The 17,341-nt window shown below is 47.1% G+C and overlaps 1 protein-coding gene across 2 annotated transcripts; it reads right to left on the bottom strand.

Moving 5' to 3' along the window:
- Nucleotides 1-171: 171 nt before the first annotated feature.
- On the bottom strand, nt 172-17,333 carry DNAAF1 (dynein axonemal assembly factor 1). Of its 2 annotated transcripts, XM_072967832.1 has the most exons (12): nt 17,078-17,333; nt 13,220-13,355; nt 12,655-12,746; nt 10,808-11,029; nt 10,504-10,670; nt 7,692-7,813; nt 7,340-7,506; nt 6,711-6,977; nt 4,370-4,473; nt 2,460-2,516; nt 1,223-1,589; nt 172-544 (listed from the first exon to the last, which is right to left on the bottom strand). In XM_072967832.1, the coding sequence occupies exons 1-12, from the start codon at nt 17,169-17,171 to the stop codon at nt 426-428; spliced, it is 1,914 nt and encodes a 637-aa protein (XP_072823933.1). In that variant the 5' UTR covers nt 17,172-17,333; the 3' UTR covers nt 172-425. The 2 variants fall into 2 exon arrangements, with proteins under 2 accessions (XP_072823933.1, XP_072823935.1); XM_072967834.1 differs by lacking the exon at nt 17,078-17,333 and having other exon boundaries at nt 13,174-13,263.
- Nucleotides 17,334-17,341: the final 8 nt, after the last annotated feature.

Here is a 17,341-nt window from a genome sequence, read left to right as displayed (position 1 = left end):
GGCTCCATGGAAAGTCTGCTCTCCTGTGGGGAAAAACTCCCTGGAAATTGCACAGGACCCTGGGGCGGGGGCTGGATTCCTGATCACATGTGAAGAGAGGTGTGGTTCTTTTCTGGGGATACCTGATGAAGTGAATCACTCCGACATTAAATAATCCACTAACACAGGGACTCACTTGGATCCTAAAACATTTATGATGCTCAAGGGAGACATTTAGAGCGACACAGTTTGTACCACAGTTAATTGGGGTGAGGTGTCAGGCTTTAAGAGCAGGGGGCATGATGCCATCCACACACGCAGAGGGGTGAGCCGGGGCCCGCGTGCTCGTAACTGCAGCTCTTTGGAGAGAAGGGGAGCCCAGCTAAGGGTGAGCTGCGCCTGCTGTGGGGTCAGGCCAGGGCCTGGCTGCTGCCTCCCTGTCCCTGTTAGTCCAGGAGTGGAGGGGCCACCTCAGGTTCAGTCCAGGCCACATTTAGCATCCTCTGGTCCTCTCCAGCCTTGGGCTCCAGCTCAGAACACACTTCTTCCTTTTCAGTGCTGTTTCCTAAGGAATTGAGAAAGGAGGTGACTTGGTGTTCTTGGAAAGTGTGGTCACCCCTCCTGTCTTCCTGTGCCTTAGCCACATGAGTTAGCTTTCAGAAGGAAGCCTGGCTGCTGGCCAGGAATCCTCTGGGTTCAACAGATGCCCGAGTTGGATCCCCAGAGGCAGCTCTAAACAGTCACCCCCAGCGTGCCTGTTATCAGCAAGCACCAACCAGCTTTCCCACAGGTGCTTCTCCCTGTTCCCGGCACAGGCCCCTAGTGCCAGGTTGGGTGGAGATTGGCCAGTACTGTCTCCAGAACCTTCCCTCAGAAGCCTTGGTCTGGGAAGGCCAAGGACCTGGATTGGGGGGGGGGGTGAAATGCAGGTTCCCTGGCTGCGCCAAGACCTGCTGGACAAGGTGGTAGGGATCTGCAGGGCATGAGTGGCCCTGGTGAGGCCAGCTCGCCCACCTGGGAAGGAGTTGGCTTGGCAGCTTCTCAGCCCAGCTTGGCAAGCAGCAGAACAGTCTGCAGCCATCTCTGGTCTTCGGAGAGGTGGTGAGTGACCTCCTCCAAGAACATGGGATTCTTAAGGCAGAGGCCCTGGTGGCCATCCGCCCTGGGTTTGGGTGGTCCACAGTCCACTTTCCTACTGTCAAAGCTTTCAGCCCCTGTGACCTTGAAAGTAAGGTGGCATTACCTGGAGGAGAGGCTGGAAGTAGGTCCCCATCCTCATCCTCACTGCTGGGCGATGGTGTGGCTTCTCTCTTGCAGGCTGGGAGCTGGGGTGGGACCCCTGAAGGCTCATTGTCGTCCAGCTCCTGAATCAGCGGGCGAGGGGCTATGGTGTTTTGCCTCTGGGTTTCTGAGTCCTTCTCTGCAACTTTAAATATGTCTGTAAAGGGTGCCTCCGTCTCGGCCTTCCTGGAGATGTCCTTGGAGATTGCAAATATATTTGAGAGGGTGTCCGTGGGCACATTTTCCAGCACTGGAGGTGAGGTGTAGTCCAGTTCAGGGTCACTGTCATCACTCAGGCTTGAGATGGCTGTAATCTTGGGAAAGCACATCTTCTGTTGAAGGAAAAAAGATTTGAACATTTCTGTTTTCACAGTAGCCACTTTAAAATTCACCATGCTAATTCTGCTTTTTTTATCACAAAACACTCTGTTGCCACATTAAGGCCCGAAGGAGTCAGGCCTCAGGATGGGCACGCCTTGGCAGCTGCTTCTGAGCCCTGAGGTTGTGAGCTCTGCAGCCCAGTCTACCCTCCTTCCACTCTCTGCCTCTGTGCAGTATGGCTGTCGCCCACCCTGTTCCTGCTGCACCGACTCCCTCCCAGGTCTCCAAACTGACTCATCTTGGAGCCTTGGCCTCTGGCTGTGCCTTCACCCAGCCACCTAGTCATGCTTTGGCAGCCAGGTCCTCACAGAACTGTGGTTTCCTTCCTTCAGTGACAAGCTCCTGCACTGAGATGATGTCTTAGGCTTCCCTCTCCTCCGGGACCCCAGGGCTGGCTCTCCCAGGCTCTCACTCGTGCCGAGGGAGGAGGGTCAGGACAATGTGGGAGAGCTTCCCACCATGCCTCCTACGGTCTCCTCCCTCCTCCTCCCCTCCTTCCACCCCTGCCCACACGTCGCTGTAGACATTTGCAAGATGAACATACAAATACATCAAAAGGACAGAGATGTTCAGATAATAATGTACCAGTACATGGTTATTAAAAATCAGTGCTGAAAGATCTGTTCAAGAAAACCCAAGTGGCTAATTGTAAAACCTTCCGGAGTTGAGCGGCATTTCCTTGGGTGAGGTGAAAATATAGCGATATGCCATGTTTCAGGCACAAAGACACTCCACTTGGGAGTCAAGGACTTGCTTTGTCAGTGAAAGTACAGGGGCTGGAAGTGAAAGTGGAATGGCCAGGAAGTGCGCGAGATCACCTTGTCCTGGTCTTCTAGAGACTCGCCTGTGTCAACATCTTCCAAGTCAGGTAGGTCCTGCAAAAGCAAATGACCCACATCACCAGGAGGGCACACACTTGATGTCTGGTCGACCAGACAGATGGACCAACATAGATAGCCTAGCCTGTGCCATGTGCATGTGAGCGTGGAGGGGCAGAGGGACTGACCTGGACCACTCGGGCCCCCTGCACACTCAGAACACATGCACACAGCCACTCTGGGTACCCAGATCTGATCAGTGAAAGAGATTCACAAGGTGTGACATGTTTCAAGAATTTCCACCTCTTTCTCATTTCACTTTGGCATTAGAGACTCAGCCAATTCCTCTAGGGGGCTGGGGAGACATGTACCTCCCATGTATAAATTAGCCTTAGCACTCTACATGGGACAAAATGAATATATTTTGGATCTTCACAAAGGTAGGAGGGCTTTTCTGTTTTATGTTGTGTTCTGGGCTGTCTTCATCTGTAGCAGCTGGTCCACTGTGCAGTTAGATATGTGAACTCTGGAGCCAGACTGCCTGGGCTGGTATTCCTGCTCCACCGTTGCCTGGCTGTGTGGCCTTGAGTGAGTTACTTAACCTCTCTGTTTCTCAACTTCCTCAGCTGTCAAATGGGGATGATAATGGTACCTACCTCTTAGAGTTATTGGAAGAGTTAAATTGATTGATATAAGATAAAATAGCACCAGACTGGGGGAGGGTATAGCTCAAGTGATAGAGTGTGTGCTTAGCATGCATGAGGTCCTAGGTTCAATCCCCATGAACCTCTAAAAATAAATAAATAAACCTAATTAACCCTCTCCCAAAATAAAATACCACTGGACAATGAGGAAAAATAGTATTAGCTCTTAGTGCACTGTTTCTACAGGTGGTTGGTTCTCAAATATTAGGGGTGAATTGCCCAGTTTGGTTTTGTCGTGTGTATATGTAGGCTCAGAAGACTCAGACCCCCTCAGTATTGACCGTGCTCAGCTGAACCCTGTTGGAGGCACATGAGGTTGGGAATTAAACAACAGGGTAGAAGTTGATCGAGGAAGCAGGCAGCCAGTAGGCAAAGTCACGCACATGGTTTAAACAGAAGTTGCTCCCTCGTGGGCAGAGAGGCATGCCGGCCTTTCAGGAGAGCAGGGTGCACACCAGCACCCACGGGGTGGGAGGACCCGCCCCAACCCCTTGCACAGTTGTGGGTCATGACAAAAAGTGTGCATTCCCAGGGAACCTGTTCCTGTGGGCAAAGTGTGCAAGACTGTTACTAGAAGAGCTTCAGAGAGGAGGGCTATTCTCAAGGCCATGATCAGTCACAGGGTTAGGTGGCCCCTTACTGAGCCGGCCCCAGGGGAACACAATTCTAGACAGTCACACCAGGGGGCAGGAGCAGCAACAGGCCAGGAAGGTGGGTAGCTGTCCAGAGAGGATTACAGGCTCTGATGATAAAAAGCTACTTTCGCAACAATTCTGCATACGGCCAGCCAGACAGAACCACTTTGCAGTGCCACTTCTTTGAGGAAAACAAATCAAGAGTTTTGCAGGGGGAGGGTTGAGCTCAGTGGCAGAATGCTTGCTTAGTGTGCATGAGATCCTGGTTCAATCCCCAGTACCTCCATTAACAAAAAATAGTTTTGTAGACATATTTCAAGGGGAATCGTTTGGACCAGTACTTCTCAGTCTTGAAGGTGCATGTATGGACCCCCTGCAACTCAGGGATAGCTTACTAACTGCAGATTCTGATCAGTGAGTGGGTCTGGGGTGGGGCCCAGGGTTCTGCATTCTAACCAGCCCCCAGGGGAGGCCACAGGACCTCACGCTTTGGGCAGCAAGATTTGGAGGGTTTGTATCTGATCTGAAATGGCTGTACTGAGGACACCTCCAGATGCACTGGTTTACGTACGTCGATGAAGAGCTTCTCCCTTGTCTCCAGTCTGATGGTTTCCACATCTTCAGCTCCGTGAAGTTCTGTACCTGATACTCTCTCAGTGGCCACAATGTGGGGAGCTGATTTTAAGGAACAACAACAAAGAGTTCTTAATCTTGGGGTTGGTTTCATATGTGGTGGTCAGAGGGAAAAACCCCAGGTTAAGGTGGATTCCAAGGGGAAGGATAAAACCCTTGGGTCTGAAAGGCTCCGGCCCCTGTGACAGGAGCTGCAAGAATCCCAGATTAGGACAAGGTTCTTCCTGTCTAGAAGGAAAGGAGAGAGCTGCCCGCTTTCTGGAGCCTGGAGATGACTTCAGGGAGATGGAAGCACCAGCCAGGAATCTGTGCAGAATATGCAGGGTCCGTGGAGGAGGCATGATTGATGGGCCAGGAGATGAAGAAGGGAAGACCAAGTTTCCCAGCCCCGCCTGCTGCACGGGCATCAGGGATACCTGTTACATCATCGCAGTGTTGCCTGGGGAATGTGGAATTGAGACGGGGCTCCTCCTCACCACCCCCACCCCTGTTCAAGGTTCCCAGGCTGCATCCTGACCCTGCTGCCTGCTTCCTCTCCAGTCTTCTGGCTTCAGTTATTACTGGAGGGATGAACTGCCTCCTCTTCCCACAACAGTTTGGTCCAGCCTCAACCCTGAGGCTTGGCCATCCCCGTGGCTTCTCAACTAGATTTGTTTGTTTATTTATTTATTTTAATGGAGGTATTGGGGATTGAACCCAGGACCTCTTACATGCTAAGCACTCTAACACTGCGCTATACGCTCCTCCCTACTCAACTTCTAATTACAGCAGAGATCTGTATCCCCTCTATCCAGCCCTTCCTTCCAGACCCCTGTGTCCTATTCATGGCACCATGGTCTCCAACTTCCCAACCAGCAGAAGCTTGTCCAGGCAGCTGCCAAGTCCCTTTGTTTCCTAGAACCTACCTGCTTAGGCTTTGTTTTGTTCTAGGAAAAGGCGAGGCAGGGAAGAGACTACACTTACTGGGTACGTTCCTTTCACTACTTCATTTGATCCCCAGCAGGGACTGTTTCTCTTCACAGCGGCTGGAATGGGGAGGTTTTGTGGTTTGCCTGAGGTCACTCGGCAGGCTAAGGGGCTGGACTTGGGTTTGACCTTAGGGTGTCTGTCTAGAAACCGCGCTGCTTCGCCTGTTCACGATGTGTTTTAGAGAAATGCATGTATCGTTCTCTGTACCATTTGGTGACCATTGGAAGGGAGCTCATGCTTCCCCGGATGGAGTGTGATCAGAGATGGGAAATGCATTTCCACGACGGGATGCACTAACATAACCTCTCCTGTGGCCCTGAGATTTAGACTTTGACATCTGGTGAATCACTGGTCCTTGCCCCGCTGGCTGGTCTCCTGGGCGCTCTGGAGACCAGGGTTCCTTCTAGGTCTCTCCCAGACAATGGGGGCCAGACCAGCTAACCTCCCCAGACAGACCTCAAATCCTGCTGAGGCTGGGAATGGAATGTTCCCACCCCCCAGGGCTGCACAGACTGGGTGTGTCCCAGGCCCTCATCCTCAGGGACACAGCAGTGGCATCCCGGGCGAGTCCTGGGTTTATCTGTTAGTTGATAGGACCTCAGGAACTTGGCTGGAATCCTGCCAGTGGGGCTCCTTTCTAGATCTGCAGTAGCCATGGCCGTGTATGGCTACAGAGCACCAGCAATGTGGCCAGCACTCCCAAGGAGCTGAATTTTTCATTGTATTCAATTGTATTTATTTTTAATTAATTTCAGTTTCAAAACAGAAGCTGTCCAAAACAACTCGCTTCCTTTTGCAGGGCTACATTTCACCTTAACTGTTCAAAAGTGAGCATCTGAGTGGAGATGTGCTGTAAGTGGCAAATATAGACTGGACTCTGAAGACTTAGTGTCAAAAAAGGTAAAGTATTGGGGGCTGGGTACAGCTCAGTGGTGGAGTACATGCTTAGCACGCACGAGGTGCAGGGTCAATCCCCAGTTCCTCTGTTAAAGAAAAATCAAACTCATTTAAAAAAAGGTCTCAAAAAAAGTAAAGTATCATTAATAATTTTATGTTGATTTACCTGATTATATTTTGCATGTACTGGGTTCAGTAAAAGATATTGCTAGTGTCTCATCATTTCTTTGCATTTCATTGAGCATGGAACTAGAAATGCCATTCTGGCTCCCCTCGCGGTCCTGTTGGGCAGCGCTAGTCTAGTTAATGACAGTGTTCCAGATAACATGCACATCACCCTACAGACACAGCAGTCAGGAGTGGAGACTGTCTGGGTCCCCCAAGTCACACCCCTACCATTCTTGACCACCTACCTTCCCAGGCAGTTCCGTGGGTCGGTGGTGTGGGGGCCTCGGTGGGGAGCACCCCTCCAGGCTCCTGGCCTCCAGTCTCTCCATCAACATCTGCAGGCAGCCCCTCTATGGGGCTCGACTTTTCTGGGAATAGCTCATCCTTGGCCTCGAAACTCTCCTTGACAAACTGCTCCATCTTCTGCCGCCTCTCTCTGTCCTCTTGAGGCTCTTCCTCCTCATCCACAGTGGCATCCACGTCCTCAGCGTTGTCTGGCCTGGGCGCCTCCCCTGAGCCGAACAAGTCCACATGTGAGTTGAGACCGCCCTGAGAGGACAAGGGGGACCCGTGGGGGACTGCTGTGGGTGGGTGGCGAGGAACTGCGGCAGGGAAGTTCATCAGTGTGCTGTTTACGGTGCTGGATAAATGGGCTAACCATCCACCAGAGGGATGCTTAGCACCTGCACCTGGTGGCACAGGACACAGTCACTAAGAAAACAGTGCAGGAGGCGTTTAGGAGTTGCAGGCTAAAGGGCATGGGTTAAGGGCCATGATGTCTGCCCTTTCAAACGGGTCAGAAAACAGGAAAGTGAGTGTGTGTGTGCGCCCATGTAAATGGAGCCCCAGTGCTCCCTGAGTCTAGAGCACGTACCTGGCCCTTGGCTTTTCTTCTGCTGTTTCCTCTCCGCAGCCCGGCGCTTGATCGCCGCCAGAGCCTCAATGCTGTCCGTGATCTTCTTCTGTTCTCTCCTCTCCCACTCCTCTCTCTCCTCCTTCTCAGCTGCATACCCTCCCCGAGCCCAGGCCTCTGCACAAGCTCTATTTAAGAGGATTAAAAAAACCACACGCACACACACACAGAAATCAGGGAGGTTTGAATTGTCACAGGTTAAAAGTCATCTAAAACATAACACTATCTGACCAAACTTGCTCCTTTTCCGCTAAATCAAACTAAAAGCCCAAAGGACATGTGACCACGAGGATACAAGTTTTTGCTTCCTTACCTGTCCTTTGGAAAAACTGGTCTATCATCCAGGTATGTTAAATGTTTTAGTCGAACAGTGACGGTCCTTCGATAATTAGGGATGTCTCTAATCACAGGATTTCCCATCAGATTCAGTACACGCTGGAAGCATACAGGCAGAACCACATTAATCACTGAAAATGGACGAGATGAAAACATCTCATCTGTGTGGTGCTCTGAGAAGAAATAAATTGAGGGGGTGCCAACGTCATAGCCTGAAGATTTTATCAGAGAAGCCAGAAGGCTTCCATTGTTTCTGTGCCCACTGTCCCGAGAATTGGGCAGCTCTTTGTTCTGCGTGAGCTTCAGAGCCTAAATCTCATTGTGCTTCCAGAACAATATTGGAAAACACTTCCCGAGGCCTTTTCCCAGGACAGTGGTTGCATTAGTCTCCTCGCCCCACCTCTTTTACTGAAATTCATCCCTAGTTGATTGTTTTCTGGCCTTCTCAGGCATAACCCATTTTAAGAAAATGTGCGCAGCGGCTGGACAGTGACTAAAAAGCGGTGACTAAGGGGAAGGGTGGAGAGCTCCTGCTTATCCCCCCGAGGCCCTTTCTCGCCGGGCTTCCGGATCTCCTGGATGTCAGGTTGGGACCAGCAGTGCCAGTGTGCCAGCCCCCGTCTTTAAATGCTGTCACCTCCTCTCCTACCAGTGAAACTCCAAGAAGGTGAAGCACCTAAAATTGGTTTGCCTAAATTGAGGAAATGCTTTTCACATCTCAAGTGTTTTTTGTTGTGGGAGAAAATAAACATTGTAAGCTGATTGGTTTAGCATTTCCCAAACTTCATTTTCATACCGCCTTCGCCTTCACCGTTCTCTTCACATTTCTAAGTGACCTGTCCCCCAGGGCTGGGTGGTGGAGCGGCGTGCCTCGGGGCAGTTGTGAAGGAGCTGAAGCTTGGGCGGAGAAGGTACCAGCAGGACAACCAGCAGACAGCCTGCTTTTGTTGTAGGTTGAACTGTGTCCCCCTGCGCCCTCTCAAATCCATATGTTGAAGTCCTAACACTGCCCTCGCCTCGGCCCTGCACCTCAGAATGTGGCTGCATTTGGAGACAGGATCTTTGAAGAGCTGACTAAGTGATGTCACAGGGTGGGTGGGACCTGGTCCAATAGGACTGGTGTAAGAAGAGGAAATTAGGACACAGACATGCACAGAGAAGACCACATGAGGGAGGAGGCAGCCGTCTACTACAAGCCAAGGAGAGAGGCCTCAGAAGACACCAACCCTGCTGGCAACTTGATCTTGGACTTCTAGCCTCTAGAATCATGAGAAAATAAATTTTCTGTTGTTTAAGCCACCAGTCTGTGGTACTTGGTCATGGCAGCCAAGCCAAGCCAAAAAAAAAAAAAAGTATTATAGCATTATATTATCACCATCGGCTAGTGATAATATAAATTCTAAACTAGTCCTTGACAGTCGGCTCTGCAGATTATCCTTGAACTATGATTTGCTTACTATTTTTCTTCAGATTGACTCACTTTTGCCTTGCTTATCCACACCCTAATCCATGACAGTGACCTCGAGGGTTTTGCATGCTCTTGTGAATATTTTTTCCTAGCAGACATGAAAGCACATGCACTCTGAAAAGCAAGGAAGCCAGCAAGGCTACTGGAATTGAGCCCAGAGGACATGGGAGCCACCTGGAGGGGCTGCCACAGGCCAGAGGTGGGACCATTCAAACAGACAAAACCCAAATGACAGCAAGGGTTAAGCCATGTCAAATACTGTATCTGTAAAGCTATGAGTTCACAATGATAACAAGAAAGAAAAACCCTTTATCATCACCGCTACAGGGTCCTAGGTTCTCGACTTGCTTCTCTGAAAATTGATACATAAGAAGTAAGAACCCAGCATTTATCCCAGCCTTTCCCACATGCACTTTATACTAGGGAGGCCCTAACTGATGAGGGAAAGTGCTCTTTGTAGAAGCACTCAAGCAAATAAATGCAGAAGGAATAAGGTGAGCTGTGATCGCTGTGCGACTCCTAATGAAACCATGCATGGAGGTAGCATGCATCGGCAGAGGCTGAGATGACCAGGGGAAGGATGGATGGGGGCCTCCATGAAGACTGGGTCAGACTGACAGCAGCTGAACCCACAAATCAGTCTTAAAGTTACAAAAAGCGAGGCAGCCAGGCATTACAGGTGCCCTGATGGGATGCCACAGCAAACCTTAAAAGTCAGATTCTGAGCCTGGATCTGATCAGACCTCTGGCTCCATCATCATTTTATGAGAGATACTGGGGACAGCAGAGCATGTTAAATGACACCATGAGAATACAATCATCCGAATCCAGAATGCAGCCAGTGACCAGAGGAAGGACCTGGTTTCTTTAACAGATTCATGGGGTGGGGGGCGGAAATAGGCAAAGGGACTGTGACAGATCAAAAGAGATTTGAAGCACCAATAATCCAAATATAATGTGTGGATCTGGTTTGGATTTGCACAACCCAATGGCCAAAACACATTTTTGAGACAAATGGGGAAAACTGAACATGGACTGGGTACTAAATGTAGTTATCATAATACTTTAGATATAATAATAATATTGTGATGATGCTTTAAGACACCTTTATCTGTTAGACATACACACTGAAATACTTGTGGGTGAAATGGTATGGCATCTGGCATTTAAAATACCCTGGCTAAAAATACAGAGAGGGGAGGAAGTGTGATGGAAGGAAAGAAGGAAGAAAGGAAGGAGGAAGAGGGGAGGGAAAGAGGAAAAAGATCTCCTATGTACAGAACACGAGAGACTGCCAGTTTTGCATGTGTGCATATTTTACCAAGTCAGGCATGCTCTCCAGGATGCTCAGGATCCCTGGGTCCCTCAGCTTGTTGTGGGAAAGGTCAAGGACACAAAGTTTCAAACACTCCTTGAGATGCTGAATGTCTTCCACGGTCTCTAAATGGTTATGGGCCATCTGGAGCATGTTCAGGGCCGGCAGGCAGGCTGGGAGGAGAGGTCGGCAGAAGTCAGCAACATAGTAGAAAAAAAAAATGATGAGAACCTCCCCCAGGGTAAAGCGGTGGACACAGTGACCTCGAGAACCACCCGCCCCCCCCACCGCCCCCAAGGGGCCTTCTTACAGAGGTTTTCAATGGTCTTGATGTAATTATTGCTGAGGTTAAGAGCATCCAGTTTCTGCAGAGGTTCTAGGTTCTCGATTTTATGAATAAGGTTCACTTGTAAGAAGAGGCAGCGTAGTTCCCTTTGGGCCTCGAGGTTCTCAATTCTCTGGATCCCGTTGCACTCCAGCCAGAGACAACGCAGCCCCGTGTACTCTTCCAAGTTCTCGATGCGATCAAAACCTAGCAGGAAGGAAGGGCACAGACACACAGGCACCATGGTCACCCTTGTCTTTGTCCATCTGTCCAGTGTCCATACATCCTTCCTCGATAAAACCACTGCTTCTTTTCTTTGAGGAACATCCCTCCCCTGATACTATCCCACAACTCTCTGCAGGTAGCGGGTCACACTTAGCTACGTGGGGCCAACCTTGATGAGTCCTGGGGAGTTTCACTGGTTCTACTGGAAAGAGGTAACTTTCTGCTGGAATTGCCAGCCTGGTGATGTGGAGCCTAGTGCTGCCCCTCCCTTCCTTTCTTTCCTGGGAGTAGGAGGAAGTGAGGGAGGGATGACCTGCCTAAAATGAACGAGCACAGAGGAAAGCAGGGCCGCAGAAAGGGAGAGACAGCCTTGTGCAGATATGCAGTGAGCACCCGGATCCAGCTGTACCTGAAGCTGGTGCAAACTTCAGGTCTTGTTTTTATTGTATTTTTCAGTCTTATGAGCCAAATTTAAGGTGAGAAAGGCAAACTTTTTTTTTGTTTCTTTTAGTAACTCATTATCAATTTATAATTCCTGGCTCATCTGCAATTAGCAAAACTTTTTCAAAGTTATTGATTTTGTTGCCTGAAAAGTTTTAACCAAAAGTTTTGGTTAAAAAAGGGTAATATCAATGGTGAGTCAGAACCACCTACCTAAGTCATTCCCAGATTCCTGGCCCTCAGAAACAGTATCAAATAAAGATCTTTTTAAGTTGCTAAGTTTGGGGATAATTCATTAGGCAGAGGGAGATAATGTAGGCCCCTCTCTCCTCTAGATCTTCTCCCTCTCTGATTCTTACTACTTGTCTGACCCACTGGGTCCTCTTCTTCCTACCTCTTAAACATTGGTTCCCTGGGACCTGCCTTCCTAAGTTGTCTCATCACTGCTACACCCAGATGTTGGATGGAGAATTTTGGAGAGGGCGACGTGGAGGTGAGGAGACCAGTTAGGAGTCATTCCACACCTTTCAAGTGTTTGTGCCGCTAGAAGCCTCTGGGAACCTCCCTGGCACAGCATGCCTCATAGTGGCCGCTCTGTCCCTAAAGACAGTGAAAGCATCTTCACTGTATCCATCTCTGTATCTCCAGCCCCGTGCATGGTGCCTGGCACACAGAAGACTCTCAGTAAACACTTGACTGAATACAGGGATACACAGATGACTGAGGAGCAGGCTGGCCATCCCAAATTCAGCACAGCCTGGGAATTATCACTCTTCTTTCCCAGTGCTAGGAATAGCCTGTGAACCTGAACTGAAGTTTATGTGTGACACTGGACACCACCCAGTCCTTCACAACATATCCCTCCCAAGCTAAAAATATTTACAGGTAGCTTCTAAGTTGAAAATTTGTGACTCCTTTAGAAAATACAAATAAAAGATATCCCTGTGTTTCCCTCATATGCACATAGTCAGTAGCCCTCTTTATAAACTCTAGCCATGTTAAGACTTTTCCTTCAAAGAAATATTATTGCTTTTCTGTATATCTCCACTAAACTCTCAAATTTTTACTGAAATATAATTTAAGAACTCCTGATGATCCCTGCAAGTAATTCCTTCCAGCACTAGGGTCTTTCCTGACACGAGGAACGTCCTCTACCAGACCCTTACCTTTATAGTGTAAATAGAGCGTATCGTTCAATGCTGGGGTAATATAAAGCTTGTGCTGCTTGCATAGTTTTTGCAGAAAATTTTTAGTCATTCTGTCAAGTGGAAAACATGAACAAGATATTTATTTCAGTTGTCAGCTGTCAAATATAGTCCCTAAAGTCTTTGGCACATCCCTACCCTTCCCCAAATTCCACAACATTCTATGTGCCTGATGAGAATTTTAAGTTGTTTGTTTGTTTGTTTCTAGCTTTCAGGGCCTCATCCAGTATCATGACTAGCAGCCTTCTTAAAAACTGCAATGTATGTTTTAATAAAAATGCTTTTAGTAGCATCATCAAGAACTACTGATGTTTCTCTCTCTCTGGGTCTGGCATTAAAGTTTCATAGATCATGGTTAGCTGTGCCACTGAGGCAGTGCCATACTGACTCCACTACTAATTTTCAGACATGGGGCCAAATATTTAATCTCCAAGAGCCTCAGTTTCCTTATCTTTATAAGGGGATGATTGTAGCATTTACCTTACTAGGTAAAGGGTGCTGTGAGTGGCAGCAGCATGCCACATACCTGGGGCCATGCTCTTCCTTGTCATCTCTTTGGTGTGCTAAGCGACCGTCTGACCAGCTATCACCACTCTGTTTCTGCTTGCTGAGGTGGGAAGCGTCAGAAGGGCCCATACACGTTTCTTTGGGATCATTAATTTCTGTAAAGGAAGAGATGGGTTCTATAGAGATCAAGAAATGTATAAAAAATTCCCCCCAATTTCAACTTGATTAATAACTGTCCACTTTTAGTATGGAACTGGCACTCTTTAAATGGATCACAATTTTCAAAGCATTGATAAGGACTACAAAAATTTCACTTGCAGGCAGATCTTCGATAAAAGCTCTTGTATGGGCGCACAGGGAGACGTGTACAAAGATACTGACTTCTGCATTATTTGTAACAGCTAAAACCTGTTAACAATGCAAATGTTAACCATCCGTAGGGACTGGTTAAATAAAACAATGGATTATTCTACCTTGGAAAAGAATGCACTGGAGCTATGTCAATTAACATGAATAATTCTCTGAAACATGGAGTGAAAAAATCAAGTTTCATAATAAGCACAGGGTATCACTTACGTAAATTAAAAACACACAAACCTATACTATGCATTGTGTAATGACACACTTTATACATAGATAGATAGATAGATAGATAGATAGATAGATAGATAGATAGATAGATGGAGTGATTGAAATAATTCACACAAAATTCTGGAGGAGGGGAGAAGGGGATGGGATTAGAAATGGGGGTAGGTTGGGGAAAAAACCCATCAAATTTATCTGGAAATGTTTAAAACAATGTAAAAAGAAAATGAGCTCATTTAAATGCACTCAGTTTTTTTGGAAAGGTCAATCAAAATTGGCTGATTCAAATGCACTTAATCTTAAGGGCTATTTTTTAAGAGAACTCTGGGACAACATGAAGTGCACTAATATTCACATTATAGGAGTCCCAGAAAGAGAAAAGAGAGGGAAAGGACCTGGGAAAATTTTTTGGAGAGATAATCACTGAAAACTCCCCCAAACTGGAAAAGGAAACAGTCACTCAAGTCCAGGAAACGCAGAGAGTACCACACAGGATCAACCCAAAGAGGAACACACCAAAGCACATAGTCATCAAATTGACAAAAATTAAGGATAAGGAGAAGTCATTAAAATTAGCAAGAGAAAAGCAACAAATAACATACAAGGGAACTCTCATGGAAGGTTAGCAGCTGATTTTTCAGAAGAAACTTTACAGGCCAGAAGGGAGTGGCATGATATATTTAAAGTGATGAAAGGGGAAAACTTACAACCAAGAATACTCTATCCAGCAAGGCTCTCGTTCAGACTTGATGAAGAAATCAAAAGCTTCCCAGATAAACAAAAGCTAAAAGATTTCAGCACCACCAAATCAGCTTTACAACAAATATTAAAGGACCTTCTCTGTCATCAAACTGTAAGAAAAGAGAACAGAAAGAAGAAAGAGAGAGAAAAAAAAGACCTACAAAAGCTTGCTTTGGCTCTTTGGGGTCTTTTGTGGTTCCTTATAAATTTTGGAATTGTTTGTTCTAGTTCTGTGAGGAGTGTCACGAGTATTTTGATGGGGGTTGCATTGGATCTGTGGGTTGCTTTGGGTAGTGTGGCCATTTTGATAGTGCTGATTCTTCCAATCCAAGAACACAAGAAATCTTTCCATTTCTTTGTGCCATTTTGGTTTTTGCAGTATAGGTAACCTCTTTGGTTAAGTTTATTTCTAGGTATTTTGATGTTTTTGATGTAATGGAAATGTTTATGCTGGTTATAAAATTCTGGTTTTTGAAGTGAAAAAAGAAGGAGTGAGTGAAGGGTTGCAGATGGCAAAATATCCTTCTTTCTTATGGTTAAGTTGTATTGCATTACATATATATGGTGCATCTTCATTATCTATTCAACTATTGATGTGCATGTAGGATGCTTCCATATCTTGGCAATTACAAATAATGTTGCTGTTAATAGCAGGGTGTATGTATCTTTTTGAATTAATTCTTATTTTGTGGTTGGCTTTATTCCTTTGATAACTACGTAAGTTTAAAAAGCTGAAGGTCTAAACATTCTTAGAAACAATGAACAGTACATATATGTAAATTAAAAAATATATGTGTAGTGAAAAAAAGATATGAGCTATCAAGCCATGAAAGACATGGAAGAAACTTAAAAGATATATTACTAAATGAAAGAAGCCAGTCTGAAAAGGCTACAAACTGTACGATTCCAACCAAATGACATTCTGGAAAAGGCAAAGCTACAGAAACAATAAAAAGATCGTGGTTTCAAGAGGTTTGGGAGAGGGAGGAATGAATAGATGGAGCACAAGGGATTTTTAGGGCAATGAAATTATTCTGTATGCTACTATAGTGGTGGCTACATGTCATTATGCATTTGTCAAAACCCATAGAATGTACAACATCAAGAGTGAACACTAATGTAAACTATAGACTTTGATAATAATGTGTCAATGTTGGTTCATCGATTGTACCAAATATACCACACTGATGAGGGATGTTGAGGGTAGGCGAGTACATATGTGTGGGTGGGGAGAGCTACATGCAAACTCTGTATTTTCTGCTCAATTCTGCTGTGAACCTGAAACTGCTCTAAAAAAAATAAAGTCTATTAATAAAGAAATAAAATGAAAAAATTCTAACTCTTGATTTACCACTTATAAATCAATCTATCTATCTATCTATCTATCTATCTATCTATCTATCTATCTATCTATCTATCTATCTAAAGGGCTGTTTGCTGCTGCCATCTGTGTGTTCCTGTGGACTACTAAATGAGATTAAATAGTCTGTGTGTGGGACTCAATCTTACACTTTCCCATTTCCCAATGCAGGAAATGCCCAGCCACAAGAGGCACCAGATAAAGGTTTGTGGAATAAATAAAAGAATAGGTGCTCAATATACATAATAATTGATTGGTTGTTTTAGTAACAAGAGCTACCATTTATTCCTGGCCAATTGTATGCCAGAAATTCTAATTATAACTATTCCTGTTTGCAGAAGAGGAGCCTGCCTTATAGAGAGGTTAAGCTCTGGGCGAACAGCCATAAAGCTGGCAAGGTGCAGAGCTGCAATGTGAATCCAGGGTGAGTGGCTCCAAGCCTGTGTCTTTTGGAGCAACACGGCTTCCCTACAGCAACTCATACCAGGCTTGCCTGGACAGCCAACGCTTAAGATGTATTTGTTGAAGTAGTTTATTAGTCACTGAAAAGTTTCCCTTAGGGTCCAAGCCAAGTGGGAGGAGAGGCTGTCTTCTAAGCCTATTTTGGGGAGCTTTGGTGAAGAGTCACCTGGTGACCCCAGAAATACCCCACTCTTCATTCACTCTGTCTACCGTGGCTCAAGCACTGGACTGGACGTTGCTCAATCAGCCTGTCCTGCCCTGACATAGCTTGCTGTCTAGAGGGAGAGACAGCCTTCGATCTTACATGGTGATAGCAATAAAGGGATACATTCAAAACATTAAAAAGTGGGACGGTGGGGAGTAAGGTGTGTAGGTAAGGGCTTGGGCTCTGGAGTCAGGCTGTCCAGGCATGAGTCAGAATGTAATTGGCTGAGGGTAATGTGTTTGGAACAAGTTCTGTAATTTCTTTAAATTCCATTTTCTCATCTGTATAAAATGGGGAGAGGGGAGCCTACCACAGAGGGCGGGTTTAATGGCTTAAATGGGGTGAGCGCACGGCATGCGTCGTTTAGTAAGTGTGGGCCGCTACTGTTACTATTATGGTTACCGCTGGCTGTGAGGACCAGTTACGTGGAGCTAGGCACAGCCCGTCGCCCCCCTCGCCTCCCTGGGGCGGCAGTCGGCACCTTCCTTGCGACTTCCTTGGCCTGCATTCCCGTAGTCACTCACCAACTCCTCCACGCCCACTCTCCACGTTCGGCTCCTGCGCGTAGTCCTGCTCCGCACTCCTGTCCGCCACGGGCTCCGAGGCCTCGGGGTGCATGTTTATTCCGGACACACCGAACACCCCGTAGCAGCAGGGAGCCCTGTTCCGTGGGGTGGCTATGACCCCCGAGTCCTCCAGGGAGTCCCTGCTTTCCTTCCCCTCCAGCCACTCAACATTCGTGCTGTTGGCAGCCCAACGCTTCCCCGGTCGCCACGGCAACCGCAGCG

Source organism: Vicugna pacos, chromosome 9, assembly GCF_048564905.1.
Source record: "Vicugna pacos chromosome 9, VicPac4, whole genome shotgun sequence".
Lineage (NCBI taxonomy): Eukaryota > Metazoa > Chordata > Mammalia > Artiodactyla > Camelidae > Vicugna > Vicugna pacos.
This window is presented reverse-complemented; position numbering and strand designations above follow the sequence as displayed.

Coding starts and splice junctions, on each gene's coding strand:
- DNAAF1 (XM_072967832.1), bottom strand. CDS start 17,171: ATGCACCCCGAGGCCTCGGAGCCCGTGGCGGACAGGAGTGCGGAGCAG. Junction 6,978..7,339: donor GAAGAAAAGCCAAGGGCCAG/GTACGTGCTCTA, acceptor TGTTCGGCTCAG/GGGAGGCGCCCAGGCCAGAC. Junction 2,517..4,369: donor GGGAGAAGCTCTTCATCGAC/GTACGTAAACCA, acceptor TTGCTTTTGCAG/GACCTACCTGACTTGGAAGA.